Consider the following 23,378-nt stretch of genomic DNA (forward strand, 5'->3'; position numbering starts at 1 on the left):
TTACAGAAAATGGGAATAAAGTACAATTACCGTGTTAAACGGTAGAGCAAATGTACAAACGTTCGTAAATGGACCCAACAGATTTACCTACTAGATTTCTTACGCTACGTGAATCTGAATATCACGATGGCATAAGACAATACAGAGTTGATTTAAGCTGTCACAAGAACAAGTTTCTAGATCTACATCCTCAAAATACATTCCCAACTAAATTCAAACCCAAATAAGTATGGTCTTTAATTCAAATCCTCCTGCAATCACTAACCTGGTGTGTGGAGACGAGGGGACTTCCTGTTTGGTTGAACTGGACTGGGCTCAGAATTGCTGCTATTCTGTGAAGACTCCCGAAGATTAGACCCTCCACGTTCATCATCTTCAACTGAAGTGATGACATCTCCTGTGGCACCCAAACTTAAGGCTGCAATTAGTAATACTTCAATCAGCTCTCTTTTAAATGAACTGGAATTAATTTTTGCATAAGGAACTGTTACTTATGTCTTAATCTGCCCACGGGCCATTTCATCTACACCTTATATATCCTTTTGTTCTATTAATCAAACCTGATGTACAAGTTTCAGTGGGGAAAACTTTATTTTCCTGTAGCGGAGTGCTCCTCATGGCCTATAATTGTTTTGTTCAACACGGGCAGAAATCATCATGATTAATTTAATATGGCCAGATTCAAAACAAAGTGGTATTAGACTCAAATGAAAGTTAGCTTATGGCTTAGTTCTTGAGCTGTAGTAAAGAGATACTGGGGCACAAAGATGTCTGATCAAGCCGGCTACAAAATTGTGTACATCAGTAAGATAAGAACTGAAATTTCCTACAGTCAAACCTTTTCCTTAGAAACTGAAAGAATGCTCTTTTATAACAAAAACCACAAATGACTGCACAAAATATTAGTTAATATTCAGTGCCAACTTCCTAAGTGGATAGGAAGAGTTATTGCACATACAATAAAAGGGTAGAGTACCTTCAGTTGGATCCATCTCGCACTGCTCACTACCATCTGCCTGAAGCTCCAACTGGAATGGTGCACTGGATGATGGCAGCAAAGGATCTTTATCACTTAACATGTTTGTTGCAGAATCGGTAGACTGAAGTGAATCCGTCTTGTTGGCAAAACGGCTTTCTCTAGAAAGATTTAGCTGATACTTTGACAAGAGTGGACCTACTATTTCTTGGTTGTCCATAAATAGATCCACATTGTGATCTTCCTGCTGTAATAAAGAAGAGGGACTATAAACACATCACACGCTTACTGCAAATAAGTTACAAGAATACTTACAAATACAAAAATCTAATTATACTGCTTTAAAAAGTTACTCAATTAGCAATACAATACTCATCTAAAATAAAAACTTGGATTTACAGTGCACCTTTCACAATCTACGATTTCAAAGCACAAATAAAGCATTTTCAAATGCAGTCAACCTATGTACCAGAGCACCACTTAATTCACAAGGTTCTACAAACAACACTGTGGAACAGTAAATAATTTTCCAAAGAAGGGAGGAAATTGAGCAGACAGGGCATATACAGTTGAACTCCGATAAACTTGTATCTAACTATTTGGAAAGCTGACAGTTTACTTCCAGGTTCCCTAGGTTATGTTTACCATGCTCTCATTTGACCCGCTGGACCCTGTCCCCATACTCCCTGTAAACTCACTGGATTCATTATGAAATATATAATACTGTGTAAGATACTTAAAAAATTGAATTAAAAGATATTTTGGAATATTGATAGAAAGTAGCAGCATCCAATAGTCTGCAATATCTGCTAGTTTGACAAAGTCCCAACCACACCAGATATTTAATTTTGCTGTACATTCTGAAGCCAATTAGCCAATGTCATTTGCATAAAAACGAAGCAGTCATTCAGCCCATTGAGTTTATACCAGCTGACAGAACTCCATTAATCACACTGACTTATTTCTCTGTAACCTCACAATGTCTGTCACATGCCTATCAACTCCACCTCAATTCCCCTACCACCCACCTACATTAGGTACAACTTTCAACAGTCAAATACCTAACCAAAATGTCTTTGGGATGGAGGAAACTGTAGCAAGAAAAATTCACTTGGTGACAAGAAAAACTTGCAACGTCCACAGAACCAGCACGGAATTGCAAGATTTGAACCTGGGTTGCTAAAACTTTGTGACACTCATTGAGACTGCTTCATTGGAGTATGACAGGATGGATGAAGGAAAAAGTTTTCTTGACCGCAACATCTAAATCTTGTGGTCTGTATCAATAAAGATCTAACTAACTAGATAGAAATAAGAACTCCTTGAAGCCAGAGCAATAGTGAATCTGGAATTCTACAGATTGCGTATCAGCCAAGATGGTTGTAGAGGCTCAGTTGCTGAGAATATTCAAGACAGATTAGTTTTTCCAGATATCAAGAAAATTAAGTGATTTGGATTAGTACAGGAAGTTAGACCACTAAAAACATCAATCATGATATTTTTAGTTGGTGCAAGACACTATGGCACAGACAAAAAGTCAAATGACTAACCCTTTTATCCATTTCTGATGGAACTGCGGTAAAGCAGAATAACTTTTCCCCAATCACTTCAACACATGGATTGCAGATTCAAAGCATGGCTCATCAACCATACTGAGAATGGCCAACTCTATTCACAAACAACTGAAGAATGTGATCATAATCACATTTCTTGTTCACTGTGAAACACATCCAAAAGTAGCTCTGATGTAAAAGAGCTAATTAAACCAAAAGAAAATTTAAAATCCATTAATGAAAGTGCTGAGGAATCTTAAAAAGCAGACAGGATCCAGAGTACAAATTGGAAGCTATCAGCATTGCACCAGAGCATTTAGTGGGCGTAACTGCGTCCACTCATTCACTTCCAATGTTATGCCACTCATCTAACAGGGCAAAAGAGAGAGATTGCTGACTGCAATTACAATATAATAAAATGATACATGCAATTACCAAGCAAAATTCCTAAAATTCCTGCTCTAGAGGCAAATTGGTGCATGTAAAGTTCAGAGTTCTACTGCTAAGATGAAAAATAGAACAAACTCATTGTTCATTATTGCTAAAATGGTGGGTAATATAGAAACAGTATACTTCAGTACCAGGAAATTACCTGCAAAACTGTACTTAAAGAACTGCCAAAGCATTCGACTCAAGCAATGGAACTCATCACACCAGCATAGCCATAGAAAGCCCAACCACTAACAGTCACGTGGCAAAAGACAAGCAGCATCCTAATCTAGATGCAACAGATTTCAGTTGCTGGAATCCAGAGAAACAATTAATCTGCTGGAGGAACTCAAAAGGTTGAGTGGCATTTGTCAGTTATGATTCATGGTTTCGACCAGAAATATCCGCTATTCCTCCCAACCTCCCCACAGAAGATGCTAGTCAACCACCGAATTCCTGCAGCAAATTGTTCGCAGCATCCAACTGCAGGCTGGGTGCCAGGCGGGGGTTAGGTCATGCTCTAGAAATAGAGAGCTTAGTTGTTACACTACTCAATAAGCAATTCAAAGTTTTAACAAATAAGATGCACAATTTAAATTCAGTTTAATAAATGTGGAATAAAAATGTGCAGTAAAAGTAGCAACGAAAGTCATCATGCTCACTAATAGCTTACTGCATTACCCAAAAGACTTTCTTTTCTTGTCTGGTCAATGTATTTCAATCTAACCACATAATGAAATGGCCTTGCAGGCTTTGCAGTTCAAAGAGCAACTTGGGGTGCACAATAAACACTGACTTTCTCACACCTTGTATACAAGGCATTCCTCCCTCCTGGACCCAGAATACAAAGTTGCAGAAATTATTTTCTGCAGTAAATCTTAAACTCGTGCACACTGCAAACCATTGGACATAATATCCTTAATGCTGCCCATCTCCTACATCTGCTAAATCATATAACTCAAGTATTCTACCTGTCCTTTCAATTTTTTCTTTCACTTTACCTGAATACTAAACCTCACCAATATCCAGAAACAGGAAATCCACGATTATTTTTCCCAAATTTGCGCTCATTTTCAAAATGCTGACTGGAAGCTTGTTACTTTGAAACCGATCATTAACAGTGAAAGGCCTTGATTGAGCGGATCTGGAAAGGATGTTTCCTCTGGTGGGGGAGAAAGACATAGCCTCAGAACAGAGGTTCGTCCTTTTAGAACAGAGAAGAGGAGAAATTTCTTTAGTCAGAGTGATGAATCTGTGGAATTCTTTTGCAGCTGTGGAGGCAAAATCTTTATATATATTTAAGGCAGAGGTTGATAGATTTTTGATTGGTCAGGACATGAAGGGATACGAGGAGAAGGCAAGAGAATGGGACTGAGAGGAAAATTGGATCAACCACAATGAAATGGCAGAGCAGACTTGATGGGCCAAATGGCCCAATTCTGCCCTTTATCTTGGGTTCTCGCCATGTATAAACACAGTGAGTTGGGAAGGAAATATATTAAATTTTAATTTACACAATTCTAACAATAATATTAAATGTAATATATAAGAATTTTCATTTTAATTTGGTATTGTTCTCACATTAAACTGCTTTAGGTCACTTTTTGATCCAAATTCTCCTAATGAAATAAAGAATAAAAGCAAATGTACAAAAATAAGGTACATCTAATATTCGAACTAAAGCTCCCTACAGCATCTTCCTTTCTGTAAAGGGAAGCTCACATTTAAAATACTTGGAAGAGTAGTTAATATGGTGCGGTCCAGGTGACTATAACAAAAACAGGAAAAGTGGGATTAATCTAAATAGTTCATTCTTAATTAGGATCGAAATAGATCAAATAGCCTCTTCCTGTACCACAAATACCTTGATTTTTCATACACCAACTTCTCCTTTGATCTGTTCACTCGAGTTTACTCAAGTAGAAAATTACCGAATTGGAAAATTCAGACATAGAACTGACACATTAATAACACCCTGAAAACAAAAAAGTAGCTAGAAATTACTATAAAACCAAATGACCATAGTAAAACCCCAATTGATTTGCTACTGCTAATTAGCATAAGCAATCTACCATTGTTACCTGACTCTGATCTCACAAAGAAATTCTTGTGTACCTGCTAAAGTGAATTCAGAAACATGTAAGATACCAAAATCCAAGAATTTAGCAATTCCTACGATTTCCAAAAAAATGTAATGACTAAGTTTTTCCCCTTTTAAGAGTAAAACCATCTTTCAACATAACATCAAACTTCACTGCCACTTTAGAGGATTAATTCATCTAACACAATGCCATCACATTTACATATTTTAAGTATTTAATTTCTTCTCAATTCATAGGTTGCTCAAAACTATTTCCCAATTGCTTCCAGCTATCAAGTTATCTTATTAGTAATTAAATGCAAACAAAATCCAATTCAAAATCTTTATTCAAGTTTTTGGGAGTTGAGGGAGCTGTACACATCGGAGGAGGTTGTTGGGAAATAAGTATTCTCTTTCAGTTCAGAACAGATGTGTAGGTGCCTCAAATCTTTAACAGGACAGCAAGTAAATTAGGAGTGTTAAAACACTGAATTGACTCCTGCTCAAGAGAACTAAATATACTAAAATAAATTGTTTAATTCATATAGAGAGATCAATGATTAATAAAGTAGAAAACACATTATAGGAAGCTTTTCAGAAACAGTGAAATGATAGGTTAACAGAAATGCTAGTGATTCCAGGAATTCCAGATTATAAGAATAAATACTCAAGTGTACATTTATATGTACTGCACTCATATATCATTTTGGGAACTTGTCTTCACTGCCATCTTTTGCCAAATGACTTCCAGATCCATTTCCAAGCTTCTCAATTTGGACCAACTAAGAGCCCCGGATAGTCACATTCAATTGTCTACTTCTCACACTGCATTCCACACATCACACTTTCTGCCATGAGGAGTTACCCAAGTATCCTGAGTCGCTGCCACAAATCCGGGATTCTCTCTCCGCCACCTGCAATAGACCTGACCAATACTTTATCCTCTACCAGATCCATGCTTTCACTTGCTGGTTCTTCACTCTTCTCACGTCCAGCAAGGATCAGAAGTTCACCAATCTGCAGACTGCGGAACCCGCCATCTCCAATGTCAGCAGTCACATGTCCCCAGACCATAATCTCTGCTGCCAACCTTGATAACATCAGAATTGCTCCTTTCTTACTCACTATTTTCTAGCCCTGAAGAAGGGTCTCAGCCTGAAACATCACTTGATTTACTCTTTTCCACAGATGCTGCCTGGCTTGCCAAGTTTCTCCAACATCTTGTGTGTGTTGCTTTGGTTCGCCAGCATCTGCAGATTTTCTCCTGTTCATGGAGCCTTCCCTGGTTGCAGTGGATGACCATGACTGCATCACACCCTTTTGTCTCCCAAGGAACATAGCAGAACCGTCTTGCTGGCCATTGAATCCCACCAACATATGTGACCTGTCAGCTACCCTCACCTGGTTTGGCCCACCTGTCAAAGCTGTGCACATGGACAGTGCTGCATGCAAACAGCTACTTCAAGCCACAGGTGAAAGTTGAGTGTTCAGTGAGGGCCAAAGGTAACATTCAAGAGGATTGTTGATAACTTCAAATTCTTTGTTCTTCCTAACTGGCTGAAGTAGTGAAATCATTTTATTTTCATTCCCAGCTGTTTCTGACATCTCCAAGCCCCAATGCTTGAAACCACAATGATCAAAACAGCTCTAAATTGCCTTACTGCTCATTTCTTGTCAACTATCAGTGACAAAAATCACTGGTTTCTGACCACAAACACACGCAACTGATGCTATTTAAAAACTGTTCACTCTAAAGCCTGGTTTATACTTCTGCGTCAACTCGTCGCCATAAGGTCTGCGTCGCCGCAAAGCCGACGCGGAACCCAACGCGAGAGCTTGCGTTGCTGCAACTTGCACCTCTCCCAAAATGTAACCACGCGTCGCAACGCAGAACGCAACAACTGTGATTGGTCCTCTTGGTAGCACCGCATGTCATCCTATGCTGCAATAGCTTCCCATTGGGCAACTGAAGGGCAGGGAAGGAACTCTAGCTACAATGCTTTCCAAAAAGCTTTACAGACCTCCGAAATTATGGAGGACACATTTCCCATGAAAAAAGACGCTCGCGTCTTGCTTACCCCAGGACTACCATGACCATGAAGCCCTGCGCGGGCAGGTGATTGCGCATGTGTGACATGCATGAACTGCCGATCGACGCAGACACACCAACGCACAAGTATAAATGCTCACAACGCGCGTAGGCCACTTGCGTAGGTTACGGCGTCCAATTAACGCAGAAGTATAAACCAGGTTTAAGTATGGTGTTTAACATTCACCCAAGTGTGTGTGACTGACGCTAGTGACAACCTGTTTGGCAGGTCTCTTGTCCCAAATAAACAAAGTATATATCCACATTTTCTTGATTTGGTTTTGTTCTTTAAAAGTTGTCCCAAATAAGCAGCTGCCCTGATTAACCAGAATCCATTACACATCCTAGAAATTACAAGGCATGTATTAATTAAAAAGTCAATTATACTACCATGCATCTAGCTGGCCTAGGTTTCCAATGGCATACTCTTTAAAGAGAGACATCCCATTGTTAGCAACAGATAATATAGACAAGAATTATTTGGAAAATTAATTACGGGTCAACCTTCACTAATCCGGCACCACTGGGACTTGAGGAGTGGCGGATTAGTGAAAATGCCGAATTACAAAAGGATCACATTAAGCATAATCAGTGCTGGATTATCGAAGGAACCGGATTACAGGTAGTCGGATTAGTGAAGGTCGACCTGTACCAACAATTCTCCTTCAGGGTTACACGTTGTTTTCTAGAGAGTCTAATAACAGTAATTGGGCTCTCTAGATCAGGGGGTTTCCAACCTGGGGTTCATGGACCCCTCGGTTAATGGTAGCAGTCTATGGCATTTTTAAAAAAAAAGCTTGGGAACCCATGCACTAGATGAACCAAATCCAATTGACTTTCATGTCTGTAGTTTTGTGCCTCCTGAGTTTAGAGTCAAATAGAGGTGAGCAGTAAAAGCCAATGCCCACATCCCATGAGCAGACTAAAATTAAACGTTAAAAACTGAACTGATTCTGTGACAAAATGGTAAGGAAGATCTCACAATATAAGTAAACTGAAAATATGTGCTATACCTACCATGAACTACACAGCTTTTTAAAAAAAATCGTATCTGAATGGAAGGATCCTACACATTCAATGGAACACCCACCCCGTCAACCATCTCTAGCATGAAAGCTTCTATTTCAGGCCTCCATGACATCCCGCCCTTACACTGGAAAGATCAGATTCAGATTGTAAAGCTGTTTTGTGGATCACCTCCATTCAGTCCAAATCTGATCCCAGATTTCCCTTTATCATTTTAATTCTCTGCCACCTGTAGCACTTCTCCAATGAAGTTCAGTGGAGCTTAAACAGCAATTTGTCCTTCAATTATGCATGTTACAAACTTCCAAACCTAGAATTCAACATCAATCGTAGCCATTGAATATATTTTCCAGACTTCAACTGTTAATAGTATTTTCATCTTTTTCCCTTTCTTATCCAATTAACATTTCCTTTTGCCTCGTTCATTCATTCATTTGCCATTTTCTCTTCTGTCTGCTGTCACTTTATTCAATCCTTTTGTAATTACAGGGTGTCCCCGAGTTACGAACGTCTGACTTACGAACGACCTGCCATAAAGCCTATTATATTAAAAATTTGACAGTTCGAGGAAGGAGAACGCCATCCACCATTTTAAGTCTGTTAACACTGTGTTGAGTGTGTAACTTTGTATTTAGCTTAAAATTTTCTTAGCAAGATTCACCCTGACCCCCCTTTTCCAGTCAGCACCACTCCCACTTGTCCCATTTAACCTGTTTCAGTGCGGGTAAACTTTAGGACCCGGGGGGGCTCAGGACCCGCCGCCCGCGGCTGCTGCTGAATCCGCAATGTTTCTGTTCCGTTGACAGAAAACGATCACCAATGAAAATAAAGTGATCAGAAAGAGGTGACACTCCATCGGTCATTGGAAAAGCGTTAGGCTACAATCGGTCAACGATCGGAACAATTTTAAAGGATAAAGTGAGAATATTGGAGCATGCAAAAGGCCCTGCCCTGATGAAAGGTACAATTAGTACTAAGTAACACAGTGGTTTAATTATTGAAATACATACATTTCTTAAATGTTTTATATGCATAGAAAGGTAAAATATATATTATATACTAAGACAAACGTTTGACTAACTGACGCTAAATAATACCAGATGTACCTGTTCTGACTTGCGTACAAATCCAACTTAAAGATGGACTTAGGAACGGAACTCGTTCATAACCCGGGGACTTTCTGTATATGCTATATCTGTGCCTCTGCACTCCTCAAACCTACTGTGTTGATAAGAATCTGAATGATTCTTCCATTTCTAGTACCTTCTACTTTTATTGTAATATTTTTCTACTTTACATTTGCATTTGATTGTTTTGTATGTGTCGTGTCTCTCCCCCCACCCCCCGCCCCCGAGGTACAATACTCCAATTTCCCTCCAATGAACCTGGAAATCAGCACTGTTTGACAACACTATCAATCCTGAACACAGGAAAACCACTATCAGGCCAACACTATTATTATGTTTAAGTGCCACTTATCTAGACTACAACGAATCACTAATTACAAATCCATTCTATAAATGTCATGGGAAGCAAAAGTGCAGATGCTGGAACAAAAGCAAGTGTTTTTAAGAATTTGGTCAGACAAGGAACAGCTGTTAAGACTTTGGGTCAGGGACTTGCTCAGAACAGCTGAGGAAGGGTTGCTGACTCAAAATGTGGACTGGTGTGTGGATAAGAAATGCACATAATTTAAGTTCTCACGCAAATGAAAACAAAATGAGGAAAATAGTCAGTGGTAATAAACTTTGGACCAGGACATTGAACTACAAAGCAAATACTACAGCAATAAATACGATCTGACAAGGCAATAATGTGTCCTTCAATCAATTTTGGACTTGGCAAATCCACAAACAGGTGTTGTGACATCAGGCAGGTAGAGGGGCTGGATATACAAGTTAACCAGTATCTGTGAGAAGAGCAAGAACCACACTAACGGCTATCAGGTTTGGAATGATACGAAAATTGGGCAGTGTAAGGTAAGCAAGATAGATGTCCTCACTTAAGTACATCCATCCATAACTTGAATTAACCCATCATTATAAAATAGAATTTTCATATTTTTCAGACAATCAAAAGGCTTTTTTCACAAATGTTTGTTTGACAAAATGTTTTTAATTTTGAAAGTGCAGCTTATAAAAGGATGAGGAAAAAAAACACTAATCTCAATTCCCCCTTGGTACACTAAAAATTAAAGAAGTTGTTCACATGCTAACTTAGTTCAGTTATAATTCCATTGAAGGTAGCTTTACACTATTGTTTTTTCAGCAAAGCACATCCTGGTTCAGTAAGGCCTGCAAAAGGACATGCCAAGAGCAGCACTAAGCATTCTTAAATGATGAGGCTCCAAGTTAGTGAAGCTGCAATATATACGCACCAAAAAAAAAAAATGCCATGCTATCTCACAACGAATAGATCAGACTGAAGATCTACAGGTCCCTCATCTAGTTATGAAAGATAATAGATAACTGAATAATTAACAAAAGGAGAGGTAGTTAGCTCCATGGAGACCTCCATCTTCAACAATACTATGGTCCAACATATGACTGCTGAAGAAAGGGCTGAAGCAGATGTTCAGCCCAAGTGACAAATAGCTGATCTATCTCAAAGATACCCACCCACCAGAGAAGCCAGTTTACAACAAATCTGATTCAACAAAACCCACAGCTGAAGCACTGTGTGAAGTCCTGGCTGCTGTACTTTAGGACAAAAGCTCAGATGTTGCCTTAGATGGACAATTTCAATTAACGAGAGGCTGGATTTGTTTTACTTGCAATTGAGGAGACTGGGAAGTGAGTTAATTGAAGGGATACAAACACTGAGGGGCAGAAATAAGGTGAGTCGTGAGAAACGCTTTCCCTTAATGACTTCTAAAATCAAAGAGGAGTAAGACAGTTAGATGGTTTTTAAATAAAAAGCACGAGGGTGGCTGCAATCTGGAATGCATTACCTGAGGAGGTAGATAGCCTAACACTTAAAAAGTATCTAGATGAGCATCTGAACCACAAGACGACTACAGATCAAAGGGTGGCAAATGGGATTAGTGTGGGTGGGTACAGGACGGTCATCATGGTGTGATGAAAGATCTTTTTTTTTAAATGTGCTGTAGGGCTCCATGACTCTTAATGGCTAAGAACATTAGATACCGTAAAGACTATGGAATCAGATAACAATACAGCTATTGTACAGAATATGCACACTCAGGACTAAAAGGTGCATCTGGATAAATAATTCTCATGCAGTTATAACACAACATCTAAAAAACAATAATCTGGAAAACTCAAACACGAGGAAATCTGCAGATGCTGGTATTTCAAGCAACATACATAAAAGTTGCTGGTGAACGCAGCAGGCCAGGCAGCATTTCTAGGAAGAGGTACAGTTGACGTCTCGGCCCAAAACGTCGACTGTACCTCTTCCTAGAGATGCTGCCTGGCCCGCTGCGTTCACCAGCAACTTTTATGAATCTGGAAAACTGACCAGTTATGCCTTATTCATATAAAACAGGATGAATCTTATCTGAATGCCACCCAGACAACTCTCGATCACTGCATCAGGATAGGTTTCTTTAAACTCTTTAAATCTTAAATTAACCAAAGTAAAATTAAACTATTATTCTCAGTCAGGATGTATTCTAGCCTTTCTGTGCCTACTCATGCCAGGAGGCTTTGTTCCCTCTCTAAAGATATGTTCTATATTTTAGAACATAACATGATATAGACCTTTGTAAATTGATTTTTCATTAGTCCTCTCAAGGATACAATTATATAATATCTATGAATGCTTTTCTGACTAATGGTTAACACTTGTTAATACCTACATATGGGAATTCAAATGTACAATATTATCTGACATTGAGATATAAAGTATTCATCCTTTTGCACCAGAAGATTCCCATTTCTGATTTGAACAGTTGGCTTTGTAAAAAAAAAACTAGCACAAAAATGTTAGAAACATAGAAAACCTACAGCACAATACAGGCCCTTCAGACCACAAGGCTGTGCCAAACATGTCCTTACCTTAGAACTACCTAGGCTTATCCACAGCCCTCTATTTTCCTAAGCTCCATGTACCTATCCAGGAGTCTCTTAAAAGACCCTATTGTTTCTGCCTCCACCGCCGCCAGCAGCCCACTCAACGCACTCACCACTCTCTGCACAAAAAAATCTTACCCCTGACACCTCCTCTGTACCTACTTCCAAGCTATGCTCTTTCATGCTGGCCAATTCAGCCCAAGGAAAAAGCCCGACTATCCACACGATCAATGCACCTCATTATCTTGTACACTTCTATCAGGTCACCTCTCATCCTCCGTCGCTCCAAGGAGAAAAGGCTGAGTTCACTCAATCTATTCTCATAAGGCATGCTCCTCAATCCAGGCAACATCCTTGTAAATCTCCTCTGCACCCTTTCTATAGTTCCCATGTCCTTCCTGTAGTGAGGCAACCAGAATTGAGCACAGTACTCCAAGTGGGGTACTGTGTTCTTAGATGATGTCTGTTTGAAACATCTCTGCCACCATCACTTCATATAGTGTTTAGATCGTGTTCAAATCTATAATAAGGAAATGAGCATAATTGTAGAATACAATCATCTTTTGATGTGCCTGTTCCATTTTTGGCTTTTTTTTGCAGGGGGAGGGGATTTGGGGGTTGACGATCGTGCTGTAGTTCTTTTCTTACCTGGTTTCATGGCTATCCAGGGAGGAATTTCAGACTTGTACACTTTGATAATAACTTAGCCTTTGAACTTGGATAGGTACATGGATAGGAAAGGTTTAGAGGAATATGGGCCAAATGCAAGCAAAAGAGACTACTGTATGTGTATTCTTTGGACCATTGGGCTTAAGGACCTATTTCTGTTTTGCTTTGTTCAATTATCCACAATCCCAGGTTTAAAGTCTTCCTAATTTTGTAACTGCATCAAACATTAATATTCTGACAAGCCAAAATTCATGGCATTCACAGCAAAATTTCACTCACCCAATAAGAGGAATTGACATCATGGGTAGATTTTCTGGCTAGCAATAGCTTCTCTGCAATTGAGCATCTTTTGGATCACGAAGGATCCCACCAATCCAGTTGATAGACAATGTGTTCCACTCTCAGCAGGGAGGAGGCTACGCAGTATCCACACCAACATCACCAAACTCCAAAACAGTTACTTCCCCCAAGCCAATACCTCCACCCATTAAACCACCCTACTACCACTACTTTAGCATTTCCTGTCAGATACTCCTGCATCTTTCCATCACTTTATGTACATACAATATATCTACACAAACTATCTTGTGTACTTATATTTATTGCATTTTTATGTTTTTTTGAGCTTACTGTAGTTTTTAACGCTGCGGATCCAGAATAACAATCATTTTGTTTTTCTTTACTCTTGGGCTCTGAAGAATGAAACAATCTTAAAGACCCACCTGCTTCTTTATCCATACTCTCTCAACTCTAATTTCAAACTTCAGCTTGAACAAACTCATCTTCCAAAAAAGTTATGGTTATTTCTAATCTTGCCACAAAATTTATTGTTCTGCCATCCTCTCTGCATTTTTCAGCACTACTTCCCTCCCATGCTCTTCATTTCTTTGGTCTAATCTACTATTGACATCAACACTTTGGGCAAGGTTGCCAAAGCCCAAAAGCTTTGAAATGTTGAACACTTCCATAAAGTTATTTTGCAGCTACCCAAATATCTCAAATAAAAACCAAGCTGTTCTTGAGTTCCGTTTGACTAAAATGTTTCAGATCAGGGGAAGGAGTCAATTACCTAGTACTGCAATGTAGTAACTTGTTAAACGGTTTCATTTTTTTATGGAACAAATTTTGCTTTTATTGATAGGTTTTCAATTTGGACAAGAAAGTCAATAAACTACAGAGATGCAAAGAAAAGTTGAGCGCACCTATTTGTAGTTTCTAATCTCAGAGTATGTCATATGCTCCAATATGCCAACAAAGTTCAGAAAATACTAATACAGCATCTTCCACTAAGAGCACTGCAAGCCAAGTTTTTGAATATTTTTAAGGCATAGTTAGTTCAACATTTGATAGGCAAGAGTATGACAATTGTCCTGAGAAAGCAGCCATGATTTAATTGAATTGAATGGCATCTGCTCCCTATGTGAATATCTGGAGTTCCAAGATATATTCAATTCTCTGCTTCAAGCTCTATGGAGGCTAAGAGAAATACAAAGTAGTAAAAGAGGGAGGAAATTTCAATACAAATTAGTACCATCCTTGTTCATTAATAGGTTAAGATAGTATGGTTAACATGTAAAGGAGGAATACAAACTCCCACAGATGTGTACCAAACCTGCAAATTATGACCCAATGCAGGAATTACAGGGAAGGTTTGATCTTCTCAACATCCAGTTTTAAATATATGCCAATTCTCTTTCTGGAACTCCTTCATGAGAAATTTATATTTGGATACATGTCTTAAGAAGAGATGAATGGCTGGATCCACATCACATTTTGGTCCATTCTCAGTTAGTTTAGGTTATCAATCCCAACACTATACAAGATCATATTAGCAGTTTCAACCAGGGATGAACAAATAAGTCATATGTGACAAGCATACCCAAGCAACCTTTCAATACGGTAAGAGGTTTAGAGGCAGTGGTGTGCTATAAGAAACACATGCCATTAAACTTTAACAAATCAAAACCAAAAGAGGGAAATAGCACCAGATATTGTTTAAAAACTAGGTCAAAATCCATTCACTGCAAGTCAAAGGTCTTTAATTTGTTTTCTCTACACATACAGCAGAGTACTCATAACATTCCTGTTAATTAATAAGGCACAGTTAATTAAAAATCACAACCTGAGTAACTGCTTCACAATAAAAGGGAAAATTGTGCTAACTTTCCAAACACTTAGTAAGGTAGAATAAATGGCTTTAGCCATAAAGAAGCAACATCAAACAGCAAATATGGATCTCATTGCTACAAATATTTTAAAGGTTTTCTCCCTACTTGGCATTCTTCGGAATATTTTATCAGCTCTTGCCACTAAGTGTTTAATCTCCTTGCAAAAAACTCAAAACTGTTGGCAAATCTTGAACTTTACAAGATTAGCGCCAGGCCATGCATTAACGCCACTACAAGAATGCCTATTTCCAACTAAGAAAGTTCATGCACTGCCAGAATCTAAACACAAACCTTTGAAACATGTAGATTCAAAATTTCAAACACACTCTTACCTAGACTTCCTTATAATTCTCCACAAGCTGAGGCATTCAAAGCTCTGCTGTCAATGGCCTAACTCACACCATCTTGTTCAAAGTAACTTTATTATCAAAGCATATATCACCATATACAACCCAGATTTATTTTCTTGTGGGCATTCACAGTAAATACAAAGCAACACAACAGAATCAATGAAAAACTGCAAAGACAAACAACCAACGTGCAAAGGATAATTACATTATGCAAATACAAAACAGGAAAATATATTAATGGACAAAGAAATATTGAAAGCATGGGTTGTAGACTTCTTGAAAGTGAGTCCATGGTTGTGGAATCATTTCAGTGTTGGGGTGAGTGAAGTTATCCACTCTGGTTCCAGAGTCTGATGGTTCAGGGAAAATAACTATCCCCAGCCCTGGTGGTGTGGAATCCAAGAGTCCTGTACCTCCTTTCTGATGGTAGCAGACAGAAGAGAGCATGGTCTGGAAGGTGGGGCTTCTTGATGATGGATGCTGCTTTCCTGTGACAGTGTTCCTTATTAATAGAGGGGCAGGGGGGGCATACCTGGAAGGACTGATCTGAATCCACTGCTTTTTATAGTTTCCCCCTCCCCTAACCATTTAAGAGCTTTGGAGCTTGCATACCAGGCCATGATGAACCAGTCAGTATACTCTTAACTGCACATCTATAGAACTGTCAAATTTTTAGATAACATGCCGAATCAGAATCGGGTTTAATATCACTGACATATGTCGTGAAATTTGCTGCTTTAGTGCAGTGTAATACATAATAAAAACTACAAAATTACAAATATTATAACAATTACAGCACAGAAACAGGCCATCTAGGCCCTTCTAGTCGTGCGCGCGCGCGTGTGTGTGTGTGTGTGTGTGTGTGTGTGTGTGTGTCACACACACACACAAATAAAATACTAAGTGCAAAAACAAGATGAAAAAACTGAGATAGTGTCCATAAATTCATTGTTCATTCAAAATCCTGATGGTAGAGAGGAAGATGATATTCCTGAAACACTGAGTGCCTTCAAGATCCTGTACCACCACCTTGATGGTAGCAATGAGAAGAGATCCTGGGTGATAAGGGTCATTAATGACAGATGCCACATTGCCTTTTGAAGATGTCCTCGATGCTGAAGAGGCTAGTGCCTACGATGGAGCTGGCTGAGTTTATAACCTCCTGCAGTGCCCTCCATACCACACGGTGATGCTTTCCACTGTGTAACTGTAGAAATTCGCAAGGGTCTTTAGTGACATACCAAGTGTCCTCAAACTCTACTGAAATATAGTCACTGTCATGCCTTCTTTGTAATTGCTTGAATATGCTGGGCCCAGGATAGATCTTCAGAGATGTTGACAGCTTGAACTTCTCATCCTTTCCACTGCTGATCCATCAATGATGACTGATGTGTGGTCCCTTGACTTGTCCTTCCTGAAGTTCACAACCAATTCTCAGGTCTTAATGACATTAAGTGCAAGATTCTTGTGACACCACTCAGTCAGCTGATCTACCTCACTCCTATACACCTCCTCGCCTTCACACTATTGCAGGCCAAATGAAAGTAGGTGACAAATCGGTATATGAAAGAGATTGAGAATATGTCCGAATGGTGCCACCAGAACAACCTCAATCTCAGTATCAGCAGGTCATCAATGCCATCTGTGCAAACTTAGAAGCAAGTAGAGATCCTGCCTTGCCTTCTTTGTAATGGCAGTTACCCATTGGATCCAGGATAAATCCTTTGAAATAACACCAAGAACTTAAAGTTGCTAACTCCTTTCACTTCTGATCTCAAAGTGAGGACTGGCTTGTGGACTGCTGCTTCCTCCACCTGTAGTCAATAATCATCTTTAGTTTTGCTGACAATGAGTGAGAAGTTATGCTGTGGCACCATTCAGCCAGATTCTCACTCGCCCTCATATATGCTGATTCAACAACACCTTTAATTTTGCCCACAACAGCGGATCATCAAATTAAAATACGGCAATTGTCAGAAGTATGAAGTGAGTAGAGCAGGGTACTAAGCACACAACCTTGATGGTGATTGTGGAGGATATTGTTGCCAATCCAAACTGACCGGGGTCTACAAGTAAAGATCCAGTTGCACAAGGAGATATTGAAGCCAAGATCTCCAAGCTTATTAATTTTGAGAGGATAATAACATTGAATGCAGAGCAAAGCTTAGATCAACAGTTCTTGTGGCTCAGATTATCGATAACAGTCCTTTGAAGATCCTCGAGATGCCTAACATCAGTCCTGCTTAAATTATTATGAAGTATTCTAAGGAATAAAATATAGATTCAATCAGTAAATTTAATGTCAGAGAAATGTATACAATTTACATCCTGAAATTCTTTTTCTTCGCAAACATCCACGAAAACAGGAGTGCACCAAAGAATGAAGTTAAATATTAGAACCCCAAAGCACCCCCAACTTCCCCACGCATAAGCAGCAAAGCAACGACCCCCCCCGCCCCCACCAGCAAAAAAGCATCAGCACCCCCCAAGCACAAGCGTGCAGCAAAGCATCAATAACGACAGACTTGCAGTACCCCAAAGACAACTCATTCACCTGGTATTCAACATACCAAGGCATTCTCTCGCTAATAAGGAAAAAAGAGGTGACCCCGTTTTTCACAGCGAGAGGGAAGACATAACAAAGAAACTCGCTGATTTATGGTGTTAAAAGTCTGTTGTGTCGCTTTTTCCGAGCTTTGTGCCCCAAGTAATTGGATAGACAGGGCCTAATTAGTTGTAGTCAACATGGTTTTGTGTACAGTAGGCCATACCTAATCAGTCATATAGAGTTCTTCGAAGAGGTGACCGAGAAGGTTGAAGGAAAACCAGAGCAGAATTCTCTGTCAACTTTAGCAAGGCCTTTGACAAAGTCCTGCATGGGTGGCTGGCCCAAAAGTTAATGTCCTTTGCCATTCAGGATGAGTAGACAATTGGATGCAACATTGGCTTATTGAGAGGAGCCAAACAGTAGTAGTAGATGGCTTTCTCTGACTGGAAGCTGTGACTAGTGGTGTACCGCAGAGATCAGTGCTGTGTATGCTGTTGTTTATCATCTACAATATTAATGATTTTGAAAATAATGTGGCAACATTAATCAGCATATTTGTGGATGACACCATGACTGAGGAATACAGAGCAGAGCATTGACCAGAGTTAGGATGCTCCAATGAAGGTGTACAAAACACTGCTGAGACATAATTTAGAGTATTGTGTGCAGCTTTGGTCAACTACCAACAGGAAAAATGTCAATAAGGTTGAAAGAATGCAGAGAAAATTAGCAAGGATGTCCCCAGAACTTGAGTTATAGGGGAAGTTTGAATAGATTAGGACTTTATTCCCTGGAGTTTAGGAAAATGAAGGAAGAACTTAGAAGTTTCTGTGCTGTTCTACAACTGTTTTAACTAAATTCCTTTACAAACAATTGTTTAATTTATACTTAACATTCTTTAAATTGGCAACTTTTTTTATTATCCATTATATAGTTGCCTACCCTGCATAGTGATGAATGCTGATTGTCTGATGCATCAGACTTAACTCATTTAGACAATTATTAGCTTATATCAACTGTAGAAATGGGGCAAAGGGTGGAGAGAACAGAAGGACCGTCTGAGATGGGTGGAGAAGAAAACTAGTTGAGTCATTTTCCTCTGTAACTGCTCCAAAAGTAAAGAAACCAAAGAATAGATTGTGAAAGAATCCTCTATTACAGCTCAGCAGACTCAGGATCAAACTGCCATCTATCAGCACTGTTAACATGTTTTGGATTGAGAACCTTCATCAGGACTGAAAAGGAAAGGGTAGAATCCAGAACATGATGGGGGAAAGTGACAGGTGTGGCCAGGTGAGGGGAAAGGTAGAGGAGGAGAATGAAGTAAGAGGTAAAGGGCTGAAGGAGTAATCTGATAGGAGTGTGGACCACGGGAGGAAAGGAGGAGAGGCATCAGAGAGGCATTAGGCAGGCAAGAGGAGAATAGGTGGCCCAGGGAGATTCCGCCTTTTGCAGCAAACAACACAAAAGGTACTTAACAAAGTGGTCCTCCCATCTGCATCGGCTCTCACCGAAGTAGAGGAAGCCACACTAAGAGGATTGGATGCAACAGATGACCCTGAAAGACTCAAGGGTGAAGTGTCTTTGATTCGTCTTTCTGACATACTTGACCTCACATCTTCCCACATTAACCAATCCTTAGGACACACCATTAATTAAAATATCTGGTCTTAAAACAAACATTTGTTCCAGCTATGTTGTACTTCTATGTTACAATTAGACTTTAATTCAGGTTACTAAATTCCTTGATACTGTGGGTTTTTAATATGTGCACCTGCTGTTTATGTGGTGCCTTTCTCAAATGCTTTCTGCAAAATCAAATAGACATCTCTGAGCTCTCCTCTACAACTTTGCTTGTTATATACTCGAATAATTTGCAGAGTTATAAACAATTTTCCTTTCCCAAAACCATACCGACTTGTTTTGATTGCATTAAGCTTCTCTCAAGGAAATGTAAGTGGCATATTTAGTCACTTTGCAGAAGGCACACAAGTCGCTGTACTTCATTCAGAGCTTGAGGGTACATCAGAGACTGTAGCATATATCCACAGAGGTACTGTGGAGAGCATTCTGACTGGTTGCATCACCGTCTGGAATGGAGGCACAAGATTTCCAACATCGAGGACACTTTCAAAAGGTGGTGCCTGAAGGTGGCAAACATTAAGGGTCCTCACCATCCCAATGTGCCCATTTCTCATTATTAACATCAGGGAGTAGGTACAGGGCTCGGTTTCTAAAACATTTAGGAACATGCTCTTGTCTCCCTTCAACTTGGCAGAGTAAGAATATGGATCCCCTTGACACCAATAGCCTTCAATGAACTATATCTGCAATTTCCATGACTTTCAGTGGGTTTCTACCTTATTCCTAATACATTTAGGAACAGCATCTTCTCCTCCACCATCAAATTTCTGAATGGTCCATGAACATGCAAGCACTACCTCGCGATTCCTCTTTTGCACTTTTACAGTAATTTGCTATGGATGCAATGTATTGCTGCAACAAAACATTACATTTCATGATTTTTGTCAGTAACAACAAAAAACTGATTCTATTAGCAAAACTGATGATATACCAGACAGTAAAGAAAAATGTCTAAGATTACAACTGGAAGAGTAGGAACAGAATGGCTTACAGAATTTAATTAAGACTAAATTGGGGAGTTTTAAACCAGGCCAGAACATACACTGTTAATGGAGGGTGTGGAAATTGTCACAAGCTCTTCTACATCTACATATATGAAGTATGATCGTCTCCTTCACATGGACAGACCTCTTTGCTCCCCTGATAGTGGGAAGGAGAAAGGTTGGGAAAGGCAGATATTGTATCTTCAGCAGTGCCCAACAGATGGGAAATGATCAGAGGAGATGGAAGAACACTGCAGGAATTGCAAGGGAGGGATCTCTTTGGAATGCTCTTGGGAAAGAGGAGGGGAACAACTCGGTGGAAACCCACTGAAAGTCGTGGAAATTACGGAAATAGTTCATTGAAAGCTATTGGTGTCAAGGGGATACATACTCTTACTCTGCCAAGTTGAAAGGAGACAACAGCATAGGTGACAAATAGGTCTTTCGTCCACCAACAACAGTAAAGATAAAACTTAACGAAAAAGGAAGATATCAAAGACAGTGCTGAGAAAAAAAATCTTCATTTGAAGCGACATAACAGAACTGGAGAAAGTGAGAGAATGTAATACCATCTTTATAGGAAGCAGCTTTAGTGGAAGTCTAGTAAAGATGGCTGTGGAAATCTGTGGCTTTAAGTGGATACTGCTCTACATCTCTACAGATAGACATATAGCTCAAGAATGGGAAGAGTCAGATATGAACCACATGAGGCAGGGCAAAACACTACATAACAATAATTCTACTGCCTGAACTTCCACTCACACAAATACTGAAAAATTTACTTTCACCCTACTCTCACTTTCACATCTGGCTCTCCACAGTTTAATACAAGTTTATTTCCTCAGGTTTCTCCCATCTTATCCCATCATTGATCTGATCTGAATCTGTTTCTCTCTCCATAAATGATGCCTGACCTGGTGAGTTTCTTCCATCCAACCACTGGCAGAACAGCCCCACATAGCTGGTGTACTGTGATAATACCATTTAGAATCTTCAACATCAAATCCAGGTTCTATTCAGTCCCATGGCAACAAGATAAACATAAGTAAAGATACCTCATCCAGATCACATCCTTCACATGATCAATAAGACCTGGAAGATGTACTGACAACATCAAAAGCATACAAAGTACTCTGGATGGGAAACTCCAGTGTTAATCACTAAGAATGACTTGGTAGCACCAAAACTCACTGAGCCCTGAAGGATATAGCTGCTGAATTGGGTCTGAGACAGGTTATGAATGATTTAACAAGGATAAACCTACAAAGGTGTCTTCATCCATCTAACAGCAACAGAGATGCACATGTCCACAATTGCACTAGTAGAAGCAATTGGGTAAAATGGAAACAATTGACGTAGCCCTCAAAATCAGTATCCATAAGGTGCTTTAAGCAATAGGCATCATCACTATCTATGAGCTCATGGCATGGCATATCCATTCTACCAAAACTGTCAACAGAATCTTGGTTCAAATCAGGAGTGGACAAAGCCATACTATGACATCATGTGGGGAAAAAATGAAGATTAGATGTCCTCCTGAAGTTGCAGCACAGAACTGCAACCATGCTTACAGAGTAAAAATAATTGGCTAATGGACTGAGCAAAGCAACTCAACCAAAAATCTGATCAAAGCTCCTGCTACGGTGAATAATTAAACAGCTAATGGAAGGAAGTGTCCCATCTTCATCTTGAATACAGTCCATGGCAAGCTTTAACAAATATTGAAGCACTGAAACTCAGTTCAGACGGAAAATAAGTGCTTCTGCCTGAAACTGTCTCCTGAACTAGCCACTCCTCTGGATGAGCTGTTGCAATACAAATACAACACTGAAATTTATCTGAAAATGTAGAAACCATGCTCTGCTCACCCAAAGAGCACTATGTCCAAACAGGATAATTAACAGCTGATCAGTCTGCTAAATGTTCTGCAATAACCAGCTAAATAGTGGACAATGTCATTGATAATGCAGTAATTACCCACCAATTAACCTTGTTACCAATGCACAATTTGAGCTTCACCAGGGCATTTCATCACAGCCTTGTTCATGGACCAAGAAGCTGAATTCCAGAGGTGAGTAACAATGATTGCAAGAAGCTCTATCTCATCCAGGGACTAAACAGCCACTTGATTGAGATTCCTCTCACTACCCTCCACCACACACAATAGATGTAGGGCATGCCATCTACAGTACATACACTGCAGTACCTGTCTTGGCTACGCCAAAAGCCCCTCTCAAGCCCACAACTTGCATGAAAATAGCACTACTTCTTGTATTTTTACAATACCACACTAATGTTTCAGGAACAGCTTCTTCCCCTCAGCCATCAGATATCTGAATGGTCCATGAACGCTACCTGTTCTTTCTTCCTTTTTGCTCTCTCTTTTTTATATATACTTATTGTAACTTATGCATTATTATGCAATGTATTGTTGCCGCAAAACAAATTTCACAATATATGCCAGTGATAGTAAACTGGTTCCAATCCATCCTACTTTAGTGACAACTTGTGTCTAAATTTTAGATCTTCCTACCAAGTAGTGGTGCAATCACTGGAGTGAAGGGGAGGCCAATCCAGGACCCACACATTGTCTGTGGTGTGGGCAAGAGTCCCGTTACATTATGTCAGAAAGACTGCAATGGTTTACAACCACCTCAAGTGCAATTAGGGATATGTAATAAATGTTAAACCTACCAGTGGTACCCTAAACCTGGAAACTTTAATAAGAAAGCAATGTAGCAAGGCATTGACTGGCTTCAATCAGTTTTTGGTTTAATTAGGAGTACAGAAAGGTATACTGAGAAACTACAGCAAAATCTACCTGCTGGG

The 23,378-nt window shown here is 39.5% G+C and overlaps 1 protein-coding gene across 2 annotated transcripts in view; it reads right to left on the reverse strand.

Moving 5' to 3' along the window:
• The window catches only part of LOC140188243 (death-inducer obliterator 1-like), a 105,397-nt gene that overhangs the window by 77,505 nt on the left and 4,514 nt on the right, over positions 1-23,378 (reverse strand). The window contains exons 2-3 of one of the 2 annotated variants that reach the window (XM_072244339.1): positions 977-1,223; positions 266-418 (exon numbers count right to left, since the gene is read on the reverse strand). In XM_072244339.1, coding sequence (XP_072100440.1) covers positions 266-418; positions 977-1,196 — 373 coding nt within the window. In that variant the 5' untranslated portion in view covers positions 1,197-1,223. The remainder of the gene's footprint in view (positions 1-265; positions 419-976; positions 1,224-23,378) is intronic. The other variant, XM_072244347.1, reaches the window with a different exon arrangement.

The sequence above is a fragment of the Mobula birostris genome, chromosome 2 (assembly GCF_030028105.1).
Source record: "Mobula birostris isolate sMobBir1 chromosome 2, sMobBir1.hap1, whole genome shotgun sequence".
NCBI lineage: Eukaryota > Metazoa > Chordata > Chondrichthyes > Myliobatiformes > Myliobatidae > Mobula > Mobula birostris.